Source organism: Macrobrachium rosenbergii, chromosome 21 (genome assembly GCF_040412425.1).
Source record: "Macrobrachium rosenbergii isolate ZJJX-2024 chromosome 21, ASM4041242v1, whole genome shotgun sequence".
Taxonomy (NCBI): domain Eukaryota; kingdom Metazoa; phylum Arthropoda; class Malacostraca; order Decapoda; family Palaemonidae; genus Macrobrachium; species Macrobrachium rosenbergii.
In genome coordinates this window covers 830,001-850,652 of record NC_089761.1, presented here as the reverse complement: position 1 = coordinate 850,652, position 20,652 = coordinate 830,001, and the positions used below count along the sequence as shown (strand labels likewise).

General features: G+C 36.2%; 1 protein-coding gene across 1 annotated transcript in view; it reads left to right on the top strand.

Moving 5' to 3' along the window:
* LOC136849652 (uncharacterized) overlaps nucleotides 1–20,652 on the top strand; it is a 759,811-nt gene that overhangs the window by 570,944 nt on the left and 168,215 nt on the right. The window contains exon 11 of the mRNA XM_067122953.1: nucleotides 9,636–9,796. Coding sequence (XP_066979054.1) covers nucleotides 9,636–9,796 — 161 coding nt within the window. The remainder of the gene's footprint in view (nucleotides 1–9,635; nucleotides 9,797–20,652) is intronic.

Here is a 20,652-nt window from a genome sequence, read left to right as displayed (position 1 = left end):
CCACAGGACAGGTGGTCTCCTTGGAAGGTGGTGCCCCTTCCTCAAGACCAGTCTTTATGTCCAGTTTATACACTTAAATCTTACCTTTTAAGAACTCCACAGAGTAAGTCGGGTCCTCTTTTTATCAGGGAGAAAGGTGGTACTCTTTCACTAAATGCTATAAGACAACAAATTCTGTATTTCATTAAACAGGCCAACCCAGATTCAGTTCCTAAAGGTTCATGATATTCGAGCAGTTGCTACTTCCATTAATTATTTTCATAATATGGACTTCTCAGAGTTATCTAAATATACGGGTTGGAAATCACCTCTAGTGTTTAAACGCCACTATTTAAAATCACTCAAGCCCTGAAATTTTCTACCATAGCTGTGGGAAGTGTCATCTCCCACCTTAATTAATCATATCCTTATCCTTTCCTTTCCCCCGCCCGCCTGCCTCATTTACTTCTCTGCTTATTCTCCTGGTTGATTATGCCTCACTGCCTGGCTCCTCATATTGATGTTTCTTGTATCTTTTGATGGAAAAGTGTAATCTGACATGCCATGATTGTTTTTTCTTATGTGGGTACTGGACTGTTTTATTTGGCTCCACGTACCCCAGATAATTGTATATGTTAATGCTCATTATTTTGTCTCTTACATGTGTTTAGCCTAAGTTTACGTGTATAGTTTTAAGGTTATATTTGCAGTTATTTTGTGCACTTTTCATGTTTCACCTTGCTTTAAGTAATTTTAAGATTTTTGGGGCTTCTTCTCCGTTGTGTCGGGGACCTCCCCAGTGTTTCATAGTATTAAGTTTTTTGATGTGCCCTTAGATTTAGTATGCCTTAGTCTTAGTATTCTTGCTACATGGAAGAGATTCTTAATTAAAATTATTTTGGTAAAATTTTGCCTTTTCTTCAGATTACCCCCATTTCTTTTTCCTGGTAGTTGCAGCCTTGGCATGATTCTCTATCACTATTTCACCGGCTGACACGGGACTGAACTCAGAAAAGGGATTTTGACAGAGGAAAAATCTATTTCTGAGGAAGGTCCCGTGTCACCCGGTGACCCTCCCTGTCTCAGTCTAGTACTCTCCCCTTTTTTTGCACATGCCAAGTCTGGGGTTAGTGCTAGCATGGAATGAAGTAGGTGGCGCTGGTGTCGCCGATCTGGCGGGGTGTTGAGTGTGGGGGCTGTAACGGCTCACCGCTCTGTAAGGGAGGTTTTGATAGGAGAGATCTTTCGAGTATATTTCCGTGGTAGTGGTATTTCACTCACCCTTCATTATACTGACGTCTTCCTAGAAGACGCTCGACTGGGGTAGTAACCCCAGCTTTCCTGAAAGCTCTTTTTCTCTGGTATATCTAGCATTGTTATACCTAGAAATTCGTGCTGTAATGGAATTTCACCGGGTGACACGGGACCTTCCTCAGAAATAGATTTTTCCTCTGTCAAAATCCCTTTATATATATATATATATATATATATATATATATATATATATATATATATATATATATATATGAATCAATATTTCCTGTAATACTACAGTGTAATATGAATATAAGAAGGATAAAACACTATTTAAATGTTGAAACCATATATGACATTGGCACTTGCTTCTGTGCCCCTGTTCACTGGTAGAATATGGACAGGTGGAAAGTTACAATGGTATATATACAAAACATAAAGGTGTGGCCTTAGGCCTCCGATGTTATAGTGGTGTTTTTTTATGGAGGAGAATGACCAAATTCCTAGTGGTTTTTAGCCTCATTAGCTAAATTTGGCGATGATTGAAATGTATGTTTATTGGATCATCTTCTTCAGTTGAGGGGTTTGAGGATTTAGGTGTCAATGTCGTCCGATTTCCAATGTCCTCCTGACAGGTTCATACTGTTGGTTTGATTGATGATAGCAGATTCAGCATCTTTAAAAACGGACAGCTACTCTTGAAACCAACTCCGCCCCACTCCAGTTAATGACATGCCCTGTATTTCTGATATGATAGGAAAATTATATAACTCTAAACATTAAGGTAACGTACTGATCTTTTTGTGCTCTGTTATGGGAAAATTGTTCTACCTGTCTCAGCCCAGTGAGATGTCATGTAATTGCAAGTATCTTGTAAAAACCGCTTCTTCCCTTTTGTTATTTAAGTATGTTAATGAGCGAACTATCGATGGATTTGGGATAATGGAAAATGAAAGGATTGTTAGACCTGAGTTGTTCAGCCTTTTAGGATGTTTTTCATCAAAAATTTATTTTGTTTTGAAATCTATTTGTCTGTTGTAGTGGGACCTCTATAGTATATTTTATTCCTTTGTTAATAGCCCTCTCGATAATGTGTGGTGGATATAGCATATATTAGGTGTTGGTGGATCGGTTAAATTCTTTATCCAGGTACTCATTTGAACATATCCTAAGTCCTCTGGGGAATAAGTTGCACCCTACCATGATTTTTACGGAGACGCGTGGTAGCTTAAGAAATGAATGAGAAACAGCTGCAAAAGGTGGGTTTTCTATATAACTGTAAAATGCATACCTGTTCTGTTTTCTTATGATCAGTACATCTAGGAACGGCAGTTTAACTCCGTCCTATTTCCCATTCTGTTTTAAATTTTACTGGAACTAGCGATTTTAGCCTATTAAAAATTCATTAAAGTGGATGTTAGCTATTGTCCCAGAAATAAAGATATCATCTACGTATCTAACCAGATCATATTATGGGGTTTGATAGACGACAAAAGTTCTATTTTTGAAATATTCCATGTACAAGTTTGTTAGAAGGGTGATAGGGACTTCCCATGCTACAGCCAAATTTTTGTTTGTAAAAATTACCATTGAAAGAAAACACGTGCCCATTAGTTACACAGAGGTTGATAAGTTTTAAAGTTTTATCTATGCCAAGAGGAAAATGGTCCTCATATGGTTGTAACTTCCTAAGAAAGACAAAATATACAATCGGCAATCGGGACTTTAGTAAATAATGACTGACGTTTAGGCTGAGCAATTTGATGTTGTTTGAGGGGATGTTTAAACTATTAAATTTTTGTATGAAATCCTCTGCATGTTTGATACTAGGAGGATGAGAAGGTTATATTAGAAAGGGTGATAACAAGTCTCGAGCCATTTTGATAATTTGTACATGAAAGAGCCCTGCTAGATATTATGGGCAAGAAGTATTCAAGGAATCTTATCTTTATGTGTTTTCGGAGGCCGTAAAAATAGGGAAGAGAGGGTTGATTACCTGGAATGTCTTCTAGTAATTCTATGTCTTTTTATTCCCCCTATGGTTCTGACTGATTTGTTAAATTGAGCAGCAATATCTTCCTTCGCCCTCTTCGTTAATTTGTCAAGACCGCATCGTTAGAAGTTCTTGAATCTGACAAAGCCTAAAAAATAGTTCTCTTAGACAAGGAGACATACATCAATTTTTCAAAAACTTTCTTAAACGTTGCAGGAGACCTATGACAAATTAACGAAAGATACAACAAATATTGCTGATATCTTGAGTCAGTATGGATGCCTTGGGCAGTCTGAAAATTTGACAAAACATCGCCGAACATAGAATAAGGAAAAGGATGGGATCAATTGACCACCTTCACTTCAGAGGTGACTTGGTGAAAACCTCTGTGGGTTAGGTCCTAATGCTCCTATACCTTCTAAAGTGTTATTTTCTGGAAGAACACAGCTCCATTAGCACAGATGAAAATGCCTTCCTGCCACAAGTTATCCTGATATTTTTACTAAATGATGAATGAAGATGGAATATTTATAAAAAAATATAATACTGCTCATGTGTGTGTATATATATATATATAATATATATATATATATATATATATATATATATATATATATATATATATATATATATATATATATATATTATATATATATATATATATATATATCCTATATTGGCTGTCCTGATATGATCTTACATGATTGCTTCTCCTAAATTCACACACACCGAACTTTTCACTGAACCTAACTAATCCCGGGGCACGGATTTTTTCACAGACACACGAAAGATCGAGAAACCCTGCAGAAGTGAAGTGTTTAATTTTTAAGTAATTTACTGTTTTCATGCTTTTATGTGTAAAATCTGTATGAAAAATGCATTTCATTCTTTTATGTGTAAAATCTGTTTGAAAATGCATTTCATGCTTCTATGTGTAAAATCTGTATGAAAAATATTTTGATGTTTTAATGTGCAAAATCTCTATGAAAATGCATTTCATGCTTTCATGTGTAAAATCTGTATGAAAATGTATTATTTTTATTTTGTACATGCATAAATATGATGCAAAAGGTAATTTCAGCACATTCACTTAGTGTACTTTTACAAGATGTGATACCCATTTGCAAAGTTACTACACTTTTCAAAGATGATACCCTGCAGAAAATGCTTGTTTAATGTTTGAAGTACATTTATAAGTTTTGGCCCGCTTTTAACTGTAAAATCGATATGGAAAATTTATATTTATATTTCTCCACATAAATATCATACAAGTATTATGTCCATTTGCAAAGTCTTTGTCACAGGGACTTTACATGACCTTGAGATGAGGTTGTTCACAGCGCTCATTTGATAAAATGAATTCTTTAATGTAATATCAGAGATGTAACTAAGAGTTGTTCCAGTCATTCTTTGAAAATTACTCTGTCTCACCTCGAGAAAAGTGCTGGTCCAATCTGTATGTGCATGTAATCTTACAGCCGTTCAGTTGGTGTACTTTTACAAGATGTGATACCCTGCATTTTTCAAAGATGATACCCCTGTAGAAAGTGTGAGTAATCTTTTAAGTTTTCGTGTTTTTAGGTGTAAAATCTAAAGATCTAAGATTGATAAAGAATTTATATTGCAATCAAGACTGGCATCAGTGAAAGTAGAAAATGCTGGTGAATCAGAGACTCGGAACACATCAAAGAGAGGGTAAGACAGGGTTGTGTGTTATCACCTGATCTCTTCAATTTATATAGTGAAATGATAATGAGAGATCTCAGAGATATGGAAGGAATTAAGGTTGGAGGAGTCAATGTTTAGTAATATCAGATATGCTGATGATACAGCACTTTTGCAGGTTCTCATGATAAACTTCAAGCTTTAGTCAGTACTTTACACTGAGTCAAGCAGAGAAAGAGGTCTGTCAATAAATATTAAAAAACAGAAGTTATGGTTATCTCCAAAGATGAAATCCCCTCAAGAACAGATAAGAATTAATGCTGAAACAGTTAAACAAACCGATAGTTTTAATTATTTAGGATGCACTGTCTGTCACAAGTGATGGAAAATGCGAAAAAGAGATCAGGAAGAGAATATCCATGGCAAAAAGATGCATTTGGTAAGATAAAGAAATTAGTCACCAACTCAAAAATATCAGATGAATCTTAGGAGAAGATTTGTGAAATGTTTTGTTTGGTCTGTATTGTTGTATGGCTGTGAAACTTGGACCTTGAGGAAGGCAGATGAGGAGAGGTTACAGGCTGCAGAAATGTGGTTTTTGGAGAAGGATGCTGAAAATATCATGGACAGAAAGGAAAACTAATGAGCAGGTATTAGAGAGAGTAGGCATTGAGAGAGAACTTTTGTTCAGTGAGAGGTAGACAAATCTGGTTTTTGGGTCACATAGTGAGAAGACAAGATCTAGAACATCTCTCTCTCTCACTGGTAAAATCAATGGAAGTCAGCCAAGAGGAAGACCTAGACAAAAATATATGGATGGATTGGTGAGAATGACTGGGGAGAGAATGTCTGCAGCCCAGTTGCTGCAGAGAGCTGGAAATAGAGAGAGGAGGGCGAGCCATGATTGCCAACGCCCTGGGGATATGGCACCTGATGATGATGAGGTGTAAAATCAGAATGGAAAATTTGTATTTATATATTTCCAGATAAGCCCTGATACAAAAGCAGTACAGTTACTTTTATTACAGTATCTCTCTCTCTCTGAGATCTCTCTCTCTCTTCTCTCTCCTCTCTGGTCTTTAGTTAGCTCAAACATATATTTACAACTGTCGTCATTACCTGTACAGAGATATAATTTTAAATTGATTGAATTTTACCTGTACTTGTACTACCTTCTAGAAACGAACATTATGTACATGTTTTTGATGTTTTTATGGAATTGTACTTTTGTTGACTGTGACGTTTTGCCTAGTGGACAATGGCCAAAAAACGGCTTTTACTCTAAGTGACAAAGAAAACAGCATCCCATGAATTAGGGGTAACATTAGTGCTTTGCGCACCTACTAGTAAATGCGCTTCTTATGAAACTGTGCAGTACTCAATTTTTTGTCAACCATTTACTGTATTCCTTTTTAAGGGGTAATAAGCTAAATTTTAAATAAAATTACACTAACTTTAGTTCATTTAAAAGTTAGCTTAATACTTTGAGCATGATTAGGTCATATTTAGTACTTAAACTCTGGAAATAAACATTTATTAGCATTTTTAAAGACCATGCCAAACTTCAAATTGCACCTCCCATGCAGGGTGAAGGGAAACCTAACCTGGCTAGCGTAATTTCTTAGTATGACTGTATATTTATATATTATATATATATATAGATATATATATATATATATATATATATATATATATATATTAATATATTATATATATATGATTGAATGAATTTTTTATACATTGCACAGTGATTCATGTACAAGCAGGATTTAAACAAACGTCCTTTAATATTTGTCTTTTTTTACTGGAATAATATATTTTCATATGTTACCTGCCTTCCTTGAGAATTTTTAGTTGATAATAAGTTCTTCAGTCTCACATGGGCAACAAAACCAGGAAGACAAGAACTCAGGACTACAGTGATGCGAATTGCAACCACACGGCCAACACAGCTGTGTGGTTGAGATGAGACATCCCTGGTGAAAACTTATTATCAACTAAAAATTCCCTTCAGGTTAAGTATATCAGGAAAATATATTATTCCTATTTCTTCAGGTAGATTGAATTGGATATTTAGGACTTTCTTTTAGCTTTGATGCTTATATATATAATTTGTACCAGACCCAGGGGCTGCTACAGTGAGGCATGCTGTCTTTTTGGGAAAAATCAATATCTGTTTTTCCCTCCGTATTTGTCTGTTTTGCTAGGAGTTCACAAGCATTGCTCACCCAGAGTTACAGACAAATTCTGGAAGACTTCGCTTTTCGCCCAACCTCGCTCTGCTTCCGAGGCATCGAGAAGAGTTCTGCTTGATCCAACTTCCTTTAGCAGCTACACAAGAAGCGGTTCTTCAGGCAGTACATCCCTGTGTTTTCAGGACGGGGAGACCTTCCAGCTTTCCTTGTAAGCATCGGCTTTCTCTCCAAACGGCAATGGATATAGCTGGATATCTCTTGAAGTCCTCTGCAACACTGCCCCAGGGGATGGATCCGTCTTCGCTGGTTGGTATCGTTGACAGAACTACTTCTCGGGTCAGAGTCGCTCTTCAAGTCTGGACTTCCTCATCTTCTCCACCAAGGGTTGCTTCTCTCCCTTTCAGTTGTGAAGAACGTAGGCCCGTGCAACCTAGTCTTCTATCTGAAGTAGCCTTTTTCTCCTCAGTCGTGATTTAGCTGCAGGTGAGAAGCTTCTTCGGTCTTGCTGTCCCTAGGGAACTGTTCCCTGGGTGGCATGTTACTCTCATTTAGGGTTCCTGTCCCCTGCTCTGCACGCGCCCTTACGAGAGTCATCGGACAAAGATGTCCCCTCTTAGGACCATCTCTCATCTCGCTCCGGCCTTGGCATAGAAGATGGAAGAACAGGTGAAGGGGATTAATACCTTGACTCCTTGGATGTTGTAAGTGGACTTTGAATCCATCAGCATCTATTGTCGGGTTTGAGTCCTTCCTGTTCCCCTCCTTCTTGGACTTTGTATCGATGATCCAGATCAGTTGTTACCTTGTTCTATTAGGGAGCTGTGGTACTTTCCGAAAGGGCTTGACATTCCTAACCTGGTTGTCGTCGAGATTTTCACTAGTACTATCTCTCCCAACAAAGAAGTGTCTAAGGACACATCTTTCTCCCGGCTTCATGAATGATCAAAGGAGGTACTCAGCAGCTGGCAACATTGATACTGGTACTTTCCACCCGAGAGCTCACAAAGTCAATGGCTTGGTCCATCCCTCTCATTCCAGAAGTTTCTGTCGGTCTGGAAGCAAGATGTGGTCTCATAGACCACACTCTTGTCTTCTTCCTGTGATCTTTCCCATGGGCCCTTGGAACCTTTTTTCCTTTGTCCTGTGGTGGCTGCTCAACAAGTTGTGTTTTCTTACCTGGCTCCTTCAAGAGGACTAGTAGCATGTTGCCTAAGGCATTGGTTCTGGAAGTGAGAAGGATTCTGAGAGTGACGGCCTCTCCTCCTCCTCCTTCCTCATCCTCATTTGGGATGAGTACAGGACTCGAACCGATAATTGCTGGATCTGGCGTCTGATGTGGTAAGACTACACATCGAGCACCTGTTCTATTTTTCTTCTAGAATCATAGAAACAATTCTTCTCCTTCCTCTAGCAAGGGGAGGAAGGAGAGACTGGCAATAAGAAAAACCCTATCTGTGGTTTTCCTTACTGCCTCCAACACTTAGATTCTTTCTAGCCTATTTCGTATGAGTTATGTTTCCTCACTCGTGCAAAAAGGTCCAGTATCTGATATTTGATCTTGCAGTTCCTACACACTGATCAATATGTCAGAGGCACGGTACTTCTCCTCGCTCCTTCGACCAGGAGGAGTAGCCCAGGTGAGCAGAACTCCAGTCAGTTCAAGAGACTCACTCAGATTCCTCCCTCCTACCAGTGAGTCTTCCTGATGTAAAAGACCGATGGTTTGTATATTTTGTCGGAACAAATCACAATTTTTAAAAATAAATTGTATTTTTCCTAACTATACAAACCTGAGGCCCTGTACATTACATTTTATGCCCGCCTCATGCCACCCCCTCAATCTGAACCTGGACCAAAGGCAAACTGAATGTTTTACATCCGGGCAAGATTGTGGGTATTTTATTCTACCTGACGGTAGTTACTGCCTAACCACCTTGTTCAAGAGTTTAACGGCCTTGTCCAGCTTTGCCATAAGTAATCCATAACGTAAAGGACCTCAGGTTTGTATAGTTAGGAAAAACACAATTTACTTTTAAAAATTATGATTTTAGACCTGTCATTGGTATTGAAGGATCATTTTACTCTAGGTGTGTAAGATTTTACATGCAAAATTATTGGATTTTAATGTGGGCATCTGGATTATTGTTATATTCATTTCCAGCTAGAATAGTTGATTGTTTTTAATATATTTTGTTGTTGCCTGTTTGACCTTTACACATAGCCTTCCACTTTTTCAGCACAACCTGTTTTTCAGAATTTGATTTGCAAAGTATGACGAAAAACTCTACTTATATGTTGTTGATGACTGTAGATTGATCATTACTTGGGTTTTGTTGTGGCATGTTTTGAAAACAGCAGAAGTCAGCCTATGGTGTTCCTAAGTCTTCAGTAAAGTGTAACTAAAGTTTTCAAGATATAGGCATAGGTGTAAGAGACAGCATGTCTTTTTCTGTAGGTGCTTCGGGGTCTTTGTGAATTTTTTGAAGACTAATATAGTATGTATAATCATTATCATCTTATGCACTGGATTATTCTGCATTTTTTTATAGGTCCTTGCGGATGGTGGTGTATGCTGCATAGATGAATTCAGTAATGTCCGAGAATCAGATCGAGCAGCAATTCATGAAGCAATGGAACAACAAACCATTAGTGTAGCAAAGGTATCTTTGTTTATAAGTTATACTGTATTTATTAATTTGAAGAAAGCTTAGTTATAGGGAAGGGAAGTCAGAGGTTTTACTTGCAGTACTGTAATATTAGCTCTGTTGTTGGAATGATACTTATGAAAATTAATATTTGATAACACTGATGCACAGGAAAAGTGTTCTGTGTCTAAAGAATACTTTTTTTCAGTAGAGTTACAGTGGTTTTTGTGAAAAATTAAAGAGAAAAATGAAAATAAAGTTACATCTGTTTATGCATTTTTACATTGGCCCAGTTTATGCATTTTTACCTTGGTCAGCAACAAATATTGAAATGCCTTAAAAAACAATAAGAAAAAAGATTGTCGAATGACATAAAAGCAGATGTTGCAATATATAGAATAATATACAGTGAAGAAATGTATGCTGTAAAGTCACTTAACCCCTTGAAGAATTTGTGGGTCAAAATCTGTTTCAGAACATTCACCCTTCACTGAGTGAGTGAAAATGCATAGCAATAATTTTTTATTTGCTCTGTGCAGTGGTATATTTCTTGCTACATTGATGAAAGTGGTCATATTAAAGCTAAAGAGTTACATTATTATTTGTTTTAAAATTACTTAGAATAAAACCTAGATATCTCAAGTGAAAGTTACCCTTGAATGAATTTCATAAAAAAAAAATCCATGATAAATCTGAGAAACATATCCATTTTCTGTTTACATAGTCCATAAATATGATAAATTGGTTTACCAATGATAGAAAATTTTTTTACTTTCTGACCTATGTATGGTACTTGATTTGAGTATATTATACATATTTTTAATAATACAGTAATACCTCGATCTTACACGACTCAAGTCGTGCGAATTCACAGACATGCGAACTTTTCATTGGAACCTAACTAATTGTCATATGTGGTTTTTTCACAGACACCTGACATTTGCGAATCCTCGAGAGAGGAGAGAGAGAGTGAAAGACATAAGGGTTAGCAGCAATTAATAACATTATCTTTCGTGCCTTTGTGAACACAAACCAATTTATATATACATACATACATATACTGTATGTATATATATACAGTATATATATATTATATACATATATATATATACATGTATATACAAGGGATATAACAAGTTATATGCAAAATAGAAAAGTAATAAAATAAAAAATAAGAAAGTAAAAACTTTATCACTCATGTGAATGTACCAAAGAAAAAATGTTTGAGTAGAAAAAATGAAAATAATGGACCAATATATAATAGAAAACAGCCATATGATGGTTGCAAGGAAAAAGAGATTATAGAAATTCCAAACAGGCATAGCATATAAAAGAATATAGTTCTCAGGCACTGGGCGGAGCTAGAATATAAAAAATTGGAGAGAAAGAACTCGCAAGTCTTATTGAAAATCATTAAAATATATCTCACAAACAGGCAACAGAAAAACATGTAGTGGCAGGTGTCAGCTAAGGAACTCACATGTGAAAACCAGGGAGAAAAATTCTATGTGCCATTTCCATCGGAAAGAAGTTTCTCTTTATTTCCCGAACATCTCACGACAGAAGAAGGAACGGACAATGATCCCTTTTCTTTCCAATAGAGGATTTTTAAAAATTATTCGCAACTTTCCCCAGCACGAAATACTTTTTTCGATCAAATTCTCAGTAGAATTTCTAACAAAAGCTTCTCTTTTTTTTGCAACTTTCCTCAATAAATTTTCAACAAAATTCTTCAGTTTCTGGATCGCAAGAAAGATAACCCATAAACAATAGCATGAATCTTTCTGTGTATTTATATATCGATGCCAGGTAAACAGTATGGGTAAAAAAGAAGATCATAAAATTCTAATTTTCTTCCATTGTACTTCATCTACAAATACCCTGGGATTTAAGGACCAAATAGAGACAAAGCCTAATGAACAATTATGCTTAGAGATTGTTCAAGCCTTGTCATCATGCAAAACTGAATGAGTAAGACGGATAAAGAAAAACCTGTTAGAAATCAATTGAAGATTCCAAAAATCTGGTAAGAAATCCATTTGGAAAGATACAGGTATTCTACTAAAATGGACTTTCATAAAATGGATTTCTTTTTACTCGTGGATGTTCATGTATAGCTTTCTCTCATAATAATAATAATAATAATAATAATAATAATAATAATAATAATAATAATAATAACAACATGCAGGTAGCAGACCCTCTTTCCTAGCAGTTAGTGTTGAGGTGATAGCTGCATCTGACACTCATTCACGACATTTTGCCCTTAGAAGTGTTTGTGCAGGTGCCAGTACATCCCTGCCCATTGTGCCATTTCCCAGTGCTATTTCAAGTGTTTGTGTCCTGGTGTTAAGTGTTCATTCATTCTTCGAGACCTTGGCACCCTCAGTGCAGTCTCGATCCATCTGTATGTTTTCTATTTCCCCTTACTGGCGTGTAATGCTTAAATCTCTCTTGCAGAGGGACCCATTTGCCGTGGGCTCTTCTTGGGCTGTGCCTTGCGACCATTCAAGTCTCCAGTAGGAAGAACTCCAGGCTTTGCAAGCCTCCATATTGTTTACTTTAACATTTCTTAGATCTTTATTGTAAATACAAATTACTTTAATTACCCCAGTGTTTACGTAACATTCCCTCATGAAGTGAGCCCTAAGCTCCTTATGAAACATCCCTTTTCCTTTTCTCTTTATGATTCCCTGGACTGTAAAGTCAGATTTTCAAGGCCAAGTGTGTAAAATTCCGTTGCTGGTCTGTTTAAAGTGCTCTACAGATCCGAAACCAGGAAAATCATGTATATATATATATATATATATATATATATATATATATATATATATATATATATATATACTCTGCTATATATATATATATACACATACATACACACACACACACACACACATATATATATATATATACATATATATATATATATATATATCTATATATATATATATATATATATATATATATACATACACATATATATACATAGAGACAGAAGCAGCAGCTCGGATGATACATGATCAAGAATTCATGGAAAGGTGTTCTCTTTGCATACATTTTGTTATTCAAAGAACCGACGTTTTTATGAATCTTTTCAATAAGTTGATCCATCGTAAGATGAATGATCTACCTATAGTTCATATGGTTCCCAAATTACGTCTATGTGCAAAATTGAGGCGAAAATGAGGAATTACCAGCGTTGAAGCTGAAGCTAATCTGGAAGAATCCAAGAACTTTTGGATCTTTTATTCCATTCTAAGGACAGAGTGGGTCATCTGCATCTACTGTAATGTGATCCATAAGTATACCTGTCCCAGATGTAGTCTGGGCACATGTATTGGATGCACCAGGAAGGGGAACTTTTATAATTGATAAATTGATCGGTACCGAAGTAAGCAGATTGGATATTAAACGACATTTGTAACTTCATGACTGTATATAAATCATGAATTGTGATAAAATTATATATATATATATGTATATATATATATATATATATATATATATATATATATATATATATATATACACATGTATATATGTATATATATATATATATTTATATATATTTATAAATATATATATATATATATATATATATATATATATATATATAATGTATGTAGAAGACAGAGACAGAGAGATCAAGTTGGACAAATTCTCCATCAGAAAACAAGGGTGGTAGAGACAAAGGCAATTTATTTCAGAGAACCGCCATGACTCATTTTCCCTTTGAACTCTCCTCCCCCTAAATTATCTTCTTCCCCCCTCCCTCATCCCCTTCCCCCCTTTCCTTCCCCCCTTCCCCCCCCCCCATACATTTCACCGTCGAAGAGGACTTTCTTCGCAGCAAGTACAAGGCGTAATTACTCTCAGAGACATGTGTTTCCCTCACGGGCCTGTGCAATACCTCTACTTACACCTCACGACGGACAACTGAAGCCATCGGAATTGGATTTATCGGATTCATCGATCACCATCAGTCTCGCTTTTTGAAAATAGTCATTTTCTCTTTCTGCAATTTCATGGGTCATTTACCCGTCATATGAGTAATTAACCTGGAAATTTTAATTAATTTCATTAAATATTTGTGAATAATCTCTTTATCAAGATCGTCCCGAATAATATCATTATCATGAGAAATTACTTGCATAAGCTCAGTAAGGACATTAGTACCGGTTCCATCGCCTTTGCATCAAGATCCATGCAATACAGAGATTAGATATGAGATTCCTCATCTGAATAAACCAAACAGAAATGTACAATTGCCCACTAAGCAATTTGAGAGAGAGAGAGAGAGAGAGAGAGAGAGAGAGAGAGAGAGAGAGAGAGAGAGAGTGAGTCAAGTCAGGCCTGACCTCCTAACGCATTCCCTCATTTATTTCATCGATTACCATACGTTTGCCTTTCAGAATTCTTCGGCATTTTTCCGAAATTTCCATAAATTCCAGAACTAATGACTTGATCCAACCTTTATAAAGTGTTCTTGATCATATTAATACTAATAATTGACTAGGGAAATAAGCATAAATAATTAAACTATTGGAATAAAAGTTTTAGAAGATAAAAGTGAAAGATTAGGATGACATATCTTTCCATGTTCCCTGTCCAGTTTGAATAAGTTGGGCCTAAGGAAACTAATTCTGGAGGTTAGCGCCATTCTACGATTGATTTCCTGACAGAGTACAATATGTCCGCTTCCTCTATAGACGGTTTGAACAAGGATGGGCGTTGCTTTGGATGCCCTGTCATGAATTCTCTCTCTCTCTCTCTCTCTCTCTCTCTGTATTACATTGCTTTCTACCTTCTCTCTCTCTCTCTCTCTCTCTCTCTCTCTCTCTCTCTCTCAAGTAGAGAATCTCAATGTTTATGCAAATGTCAACAACTTTGTTGAGTTTCTTTTTTTCTCATTATAGCTTTGTCTTCTGTGGAGATTTCAAATCCAGGCTTCTCTCTCTATCTCTCTCTCTCTCTCTCTCTCTCTCTCTCTCTCTCTCTCTCTCTCTTTATATATATATATATATATATATATATATATATATATATATATATATATATATATATATATATATATATATATATCTCTTCTCTTTCTTTGTTATCCTCTCTCCTCAGAGGATCTGCATTGTAATACCAGAGAAAGACTTTAATTTGTGAGAGCAAGAGAGAGAGAGAGAGAGAAAGAAGAAGAAGTAACTCAGACATTACTGAGATCAGTCCCAAATGAGTGAACCAAAGTTAATCAAAACAGACTTAAGGCTGTTACACACCGGATGCTATGCTATGCGCACCACGCTATGGTAGCCATGCTGGGGCAGGTGGCTTTTAATTGCTGGCATTGTTTTAAGCGAGGTCGTTCACACTGGGTGCAAAGCTATGCTACCGATGTCTTCGACTTAGCGTTCATAGCTTCCAAGACAGCCTGAGGCGAGATTTTTGTGGACGTAGCTCGCGTAGCGTATGCACGTGCACTTTCGTCTCATAGCAGATGTTCCCGCCTCATGGATTAAATCTAAACATACTGTAAGTGTTATATTAACGGGGGGTGGGTGTGTGGTATAAAGCATATCTAAGCAAATTTACTCAAAGTAAAATTTTATTTTCACTAGTACACAGTCAAGTTTTATTATTATTATTATTATTATTATTATTATTATTATTATTATTATTATTATTATTATTATTATTATTATTATTATTATTATTAAGCAGAAGGCACTTTCAAATGGGAAGAAAATGTCCAAGAACATAGATGATTTCATGAGTTAATATATAATTAAATTTTATATATATAGCATTGAAAGGTGAACAGATCAACAAAGATACTCCACATAGTTGCATGAACTGTTCGCGAACATTCATAACTTTGGTGGCGAACACGCATAGCGAAGTAAAGCTATCATTGCTCAGTAGCATGGCGTAGCGCCAGCATCGCATCCGGTGTGAAACGGCCCCTTATAATGACCGGATTAGCCGTCGTTAACGCTGATTGACCGATCAGGGCGGATTGGACTCTTTTCATCTCCATCTCTCGACCTCTGAACGTCAGTTTCTGGTCAAATGAGGTTAAATAAAGAAAGGTTTGAAAACCCTCGGTTTCTCCATCAACACTGATGGGTGAATGGGCTACTTGCTTCGTGGAAAAGGGTTGTTTCTTCCGTAAGGAGAAGAAATTGTCGATGTGTTGTTATTGCTTTGCTCTTCTACAATATATTTACTTTTGCTTAGCACAACTTCCTAGGAAGGTTTTCTTATTTCTTTCTTGCTTCCTTGAAAAGTGTTGTTTTCCTGTAAGCAGACAATGTTGCTGATGCTGTTGTTCTAACTGCTAAATCTCTGTAACACGGTTTGGTATTATTGCTTTAAATCTTTCTACAACTTTTATTTTTGCTTAGCAGTCCCATCCCTGGGAAGATATTCCTAGGCTTCTTCCTTATTATTGATAAGATAAGAATTTACATAGTTCAGTAGAAATTAAAACAACAAACTCTTGTCTTAGACTTACTTCTGTGTTAACAGTCTCGTATCTCTACTAAACACGACTTATTTTCAACTAAACACTTTTAGTCATTCATTACAAGTCAATTTCTTTTTCATTCTCACTCAACTTCCTCCACATAACACAGGTATAATTTCTACCAACTTTCTAAATTATTCTTTAATAATGACAAACGTGTAATCCACGCATCCTCTTCATAGTTAAAACCCACACTGCTCTTCCCTGTCAACCCTTCCATCATTTGCTACTTTCTTCATCAAAACCCTACCAATAGTTTCCTCTTATCCCTTAGCCTTATACAGGAAATAATTAATCTGCTCACCCTTTCCATTAAACTATACCATTTTTAGACATAACTTGCACACCCTGGTCAGTTACTTGTGTGTGTGTGTGACTGTGTGGTTGCTTGCTGAATGAATTTTCGCTGTTATATCAGCATAGGCTATAAGTTCAAAATATTTCCGTCGTTGCGAGAACCTCAGTAATGTAACATTAGTCTACTTAAATCAATCAATTGGCGATTACAGAGTTCATAATAACTTTACAAGTAAAGAAATGTTCCAACGTGACTAATAATTCCTTCCACCCAAGGCAAATCTTCTACTTTACAGCGGCAGCTGTTTTAATGAACTTGCAAATGCTACTGAATTTCGCCGCACCCCCCAAAAATACCCAACGGAATAAGTGGGCCAAGTTCGGCTGCTAAATTCTGAAACTAAATTCCTCCGAGTGAAAGTTTGGCAGATGAGTTGCAGATGCAGTTTTCATACTGGCTCTTTTCTTACTCTCTCTCTCTCTCTCCTCTCTCTCTCTCTCTCTCTCTCTCTCTCTCTCTCTCTCTCTCTCTCTCTCTTAGATAAGTGGTAGTTACACTCTTCACATGGACAAGTTATCTTTTGCTTTTTTTCTTTTCCAACGCCAATCCCAAGGTTTGTTTATTGGCTACTCTCTCTCTCTCTCTCTCTCTCTCTCTCTCTCTCTCTCTCTCTCTCTCTCTCTCTCTCTCTCTCTCTCTCTCTCTCTCTTTCATATTACCGTGCCCAGAGATCGTCAAAAACTTTGTGTTCTGTTCTCTCTCTCTCTCTCTCTCTCTCTCTCTCTCTCTCTCTCTCTCTCTCTCTCTCTCTCTCTCTCTCTCTCTCTCTCTTTCATACCGTGCCCAGAATCGTCAAAAGCTTTGTGTTCTGTTCTCTCTCTCTCTCTCTCTCTCTCTCTCTCTCTCTTTCATATTGCCGTGCCCAGAGATCGTCAAAGACTTTCTGTTCTGTTCTCTCTCTCTCTCTCTCTCTCTCTCTCTCTCATACTGCCAGAACTTGACAGTGCCGAAGGCTTTCAATCAATCCTTTCTCTATCTTTTTAATTCTCACGTTAGTTTTGTATTCACTTTTTTCTTTTATTTCTTGCTGTGTTCTTTTGAACTTTGGGTTTCCCTTATTCCATTTTTAATGTTTTTTTTTTATCTATTTACTCTTTTTCTCGTAACGTTTTAAATTTTTCCTTATTTTTATTGCATAAATAGTGTAAGACTAATTTTTAAGTCATTAGAAGTAACGTAAATAATATGCAGAGAAGTGAATTTGTAGCCATCGTTGAGAGGACACTACCCGTCCCGCATCTGAATTTGAACCGCCGACCAGTGAGACATCAGGCCAACACTATATATACCAACTGAGGCAAAGAACGCGTAAAAGAAAGGGAATTATATCACCTACTGCATAGCCTTGGAACTACAGAAGATGAAACTATAAATGTGGGTGTAATATACCCACTTTGAGTTTAAAATATATGAAGCAGTTTATCCTATCGGTGACTAAGTGGATAAGTGATGTCAGGTGTTTCACTGCTCGGTGGTTCAATACTCCAAGGAGGAGGTTTGTCTTACGGTTTTCCTGTAAGAAAGTTTGTTTATGATGTATATTATTATTTCGACAATCAAGAATTTCGAAGAAATTTACATGAAATGGCATCGCTATTTATAATGTATATCATTATTTCTATAGTCAAAATGAACAACATTCATGAAGAAATTTGGAGATATTTACAAGAAATTACATTGTTATTTGCTATTTACAATGTATGTCATTATTTCTATAATTCAAATTAACAACTTTCAAGTTGAATTTTGGTTCTTTTAAATCAAATGATGTCGCCTTTTTTCTGTTTATAACGTATATCATTATTTCTATAATACAATTGAAAGCCAAAGCCAGTTATCAAGAATTTCGAAGAAATTTACATAAAATGGCATTGCTATTTGCTATTTAAAATGTATATAATTATTTTTACAATCGAAATGAACTACATTTATAAAGAATTTTGAAGATATTTACATGAAATGACAGTGATATTTGTCAACAAATCAGAACCAAGGAAAATCCACCCAGATTAGAGGAAAATAACAAGTGAGAAAGGACTATTGCATGTCTGTTCTATATAAAAGTAAGAGATGAAATTTCGCACAGAGGGAAAAGGAGAAATCTGAACTATTGATTCTTTCAGCCAATTCTTTTTCCACCATCCATCAAGGTCTTTCACAGCTGCCATCCCTCATCTTTCCTTAACAGGGCGTTGAGTATCCGTGTATTTTTTTTTTTTTATAACAGGAGGCTCCTACATACTCCTTCTCTCTCTCTCTCTCTCTCTCTCTCTCTCTCTCTCTCTCTCTCTCTCTCTCTCTCTCTCTCTCTCTCTCTCTCTTTAATCAGTTTTCCTCTGTTATATCTCCTACTTCTCATGCTATTTACGATAGATTACCATTAAGATATAATTATGTGCGGAATTAAACGCCTGCACCATTGTAAGATATATATATATATATATATATATATATATATATATATATATATATATATATATATATATATATATATATATATATATTATAATATATATATATATATATATATATATATATATATATATATATATATATATATATATACATATATATATATATATATATATATATATTATATATATATATATATATATATATATATATATATATATATATATATTGTTAGAGAGTTAAAACTCCCAGGCAACTCGCCTTTCAAGAGTAAATGAAATATCCCAATAAACAAATTTAATAACCCTCTGTTAATTAGATTTTGCTTATAACATGCTGACGGTTGGTCATTGAAATTTGCCCTTTTGATCTAATTCTATTTGTCACTCGGTGCATCTAATCCTCTCTAGAAGCTCCTTGATTATGATGACCTCTTATTCCAGCACTGAGCTGAACTTGGGAGAAGATGCGCCTGAATGACCTGCAGGCACTGATTAAGATACCCACGCCTGCTTGTATGACTTGAGGAACAGTTTAACCACCCAGCATTCACCAAAGAAAAGTTGGACATTAACTGCCTAGCATTCGCCACAGAAAGTTGGATGTACCCAGGTTGCATCTGGATGCCAAAATCAAGCAATCCTGTAGTTTGTTAAATGGCTCCCCACTGCAGGACATCAGTGGACAGAACACCGGCAAGCGAGTCATCTTTGACTACCCACTCCTTCAGAGCCAACGCATCCATCTGTGACTGAAGTAAATGACTTTAATATCTTAAACCCAGTGCCAAACCCTCCATCCTTCCATTGGTATGACTACTGGAGCCACCTCTTCAGAATTAAGGTACAGTAAGGAATTGAGGTATTCCAGTCACTTAGCTTTTTCTTCTCCTAAACGTTTCCATTTCCAAGTAACCCGTCATGTTAAATTCATGTCATAAATTTATTTAGTAGTGTTTTATGTAAAGAGGGTTTCTGTCTCCCTCAGCACTAGCCTCTTATCCTTGCTATTACCATTAATTTATCAAGTGATGGTATGCCTTTCTCTATTGCAGAAAGGAGTGCTTGCCGCTGTGGACCCTTCTGCCACGACTGTATGCTTGTCGGTTACACCGACGAATTTCCAATTGCAACTTTATGAACAGTGCCATTGAAGTTTAATCCTCAACCGCAAGTTAAGATCTATTATTCCTTATATGTGCTGCAGGACCCCACAGTGGCCTGCCATGTCCATTGTCTTCTGATTTTGTATTGTAAATACATGTAATTTAGTTGTCCTGAGAATTTCTCTAAAGTAAGGCCCTAAGACCCTGTTCCTTCTCATCATATTTTACCTTTGTAGATGATACAGTCAGATCAGCAACATCCTTGTGGTAAGTTTTCTAGGGCCACACTTTCAAGCGTAAGATTTGGTGACCTGGCCAGTAAGTTCCTGTATCTTGCATCTTGCTTGTGCAACATTTTAGCAACTAGTATCCCTACCCTTGTAGTTGCTAGCTGAAGTGCAAGACAGAAACGAACACTTTTAGTGTAAAATCCCTTACCTAAGTATACACAGTAAGAGAGAGGTTACACAGTGTAAGTACTCTATTAATTTAATATTACTGTAATCGTAATTTATGACTGGAAATT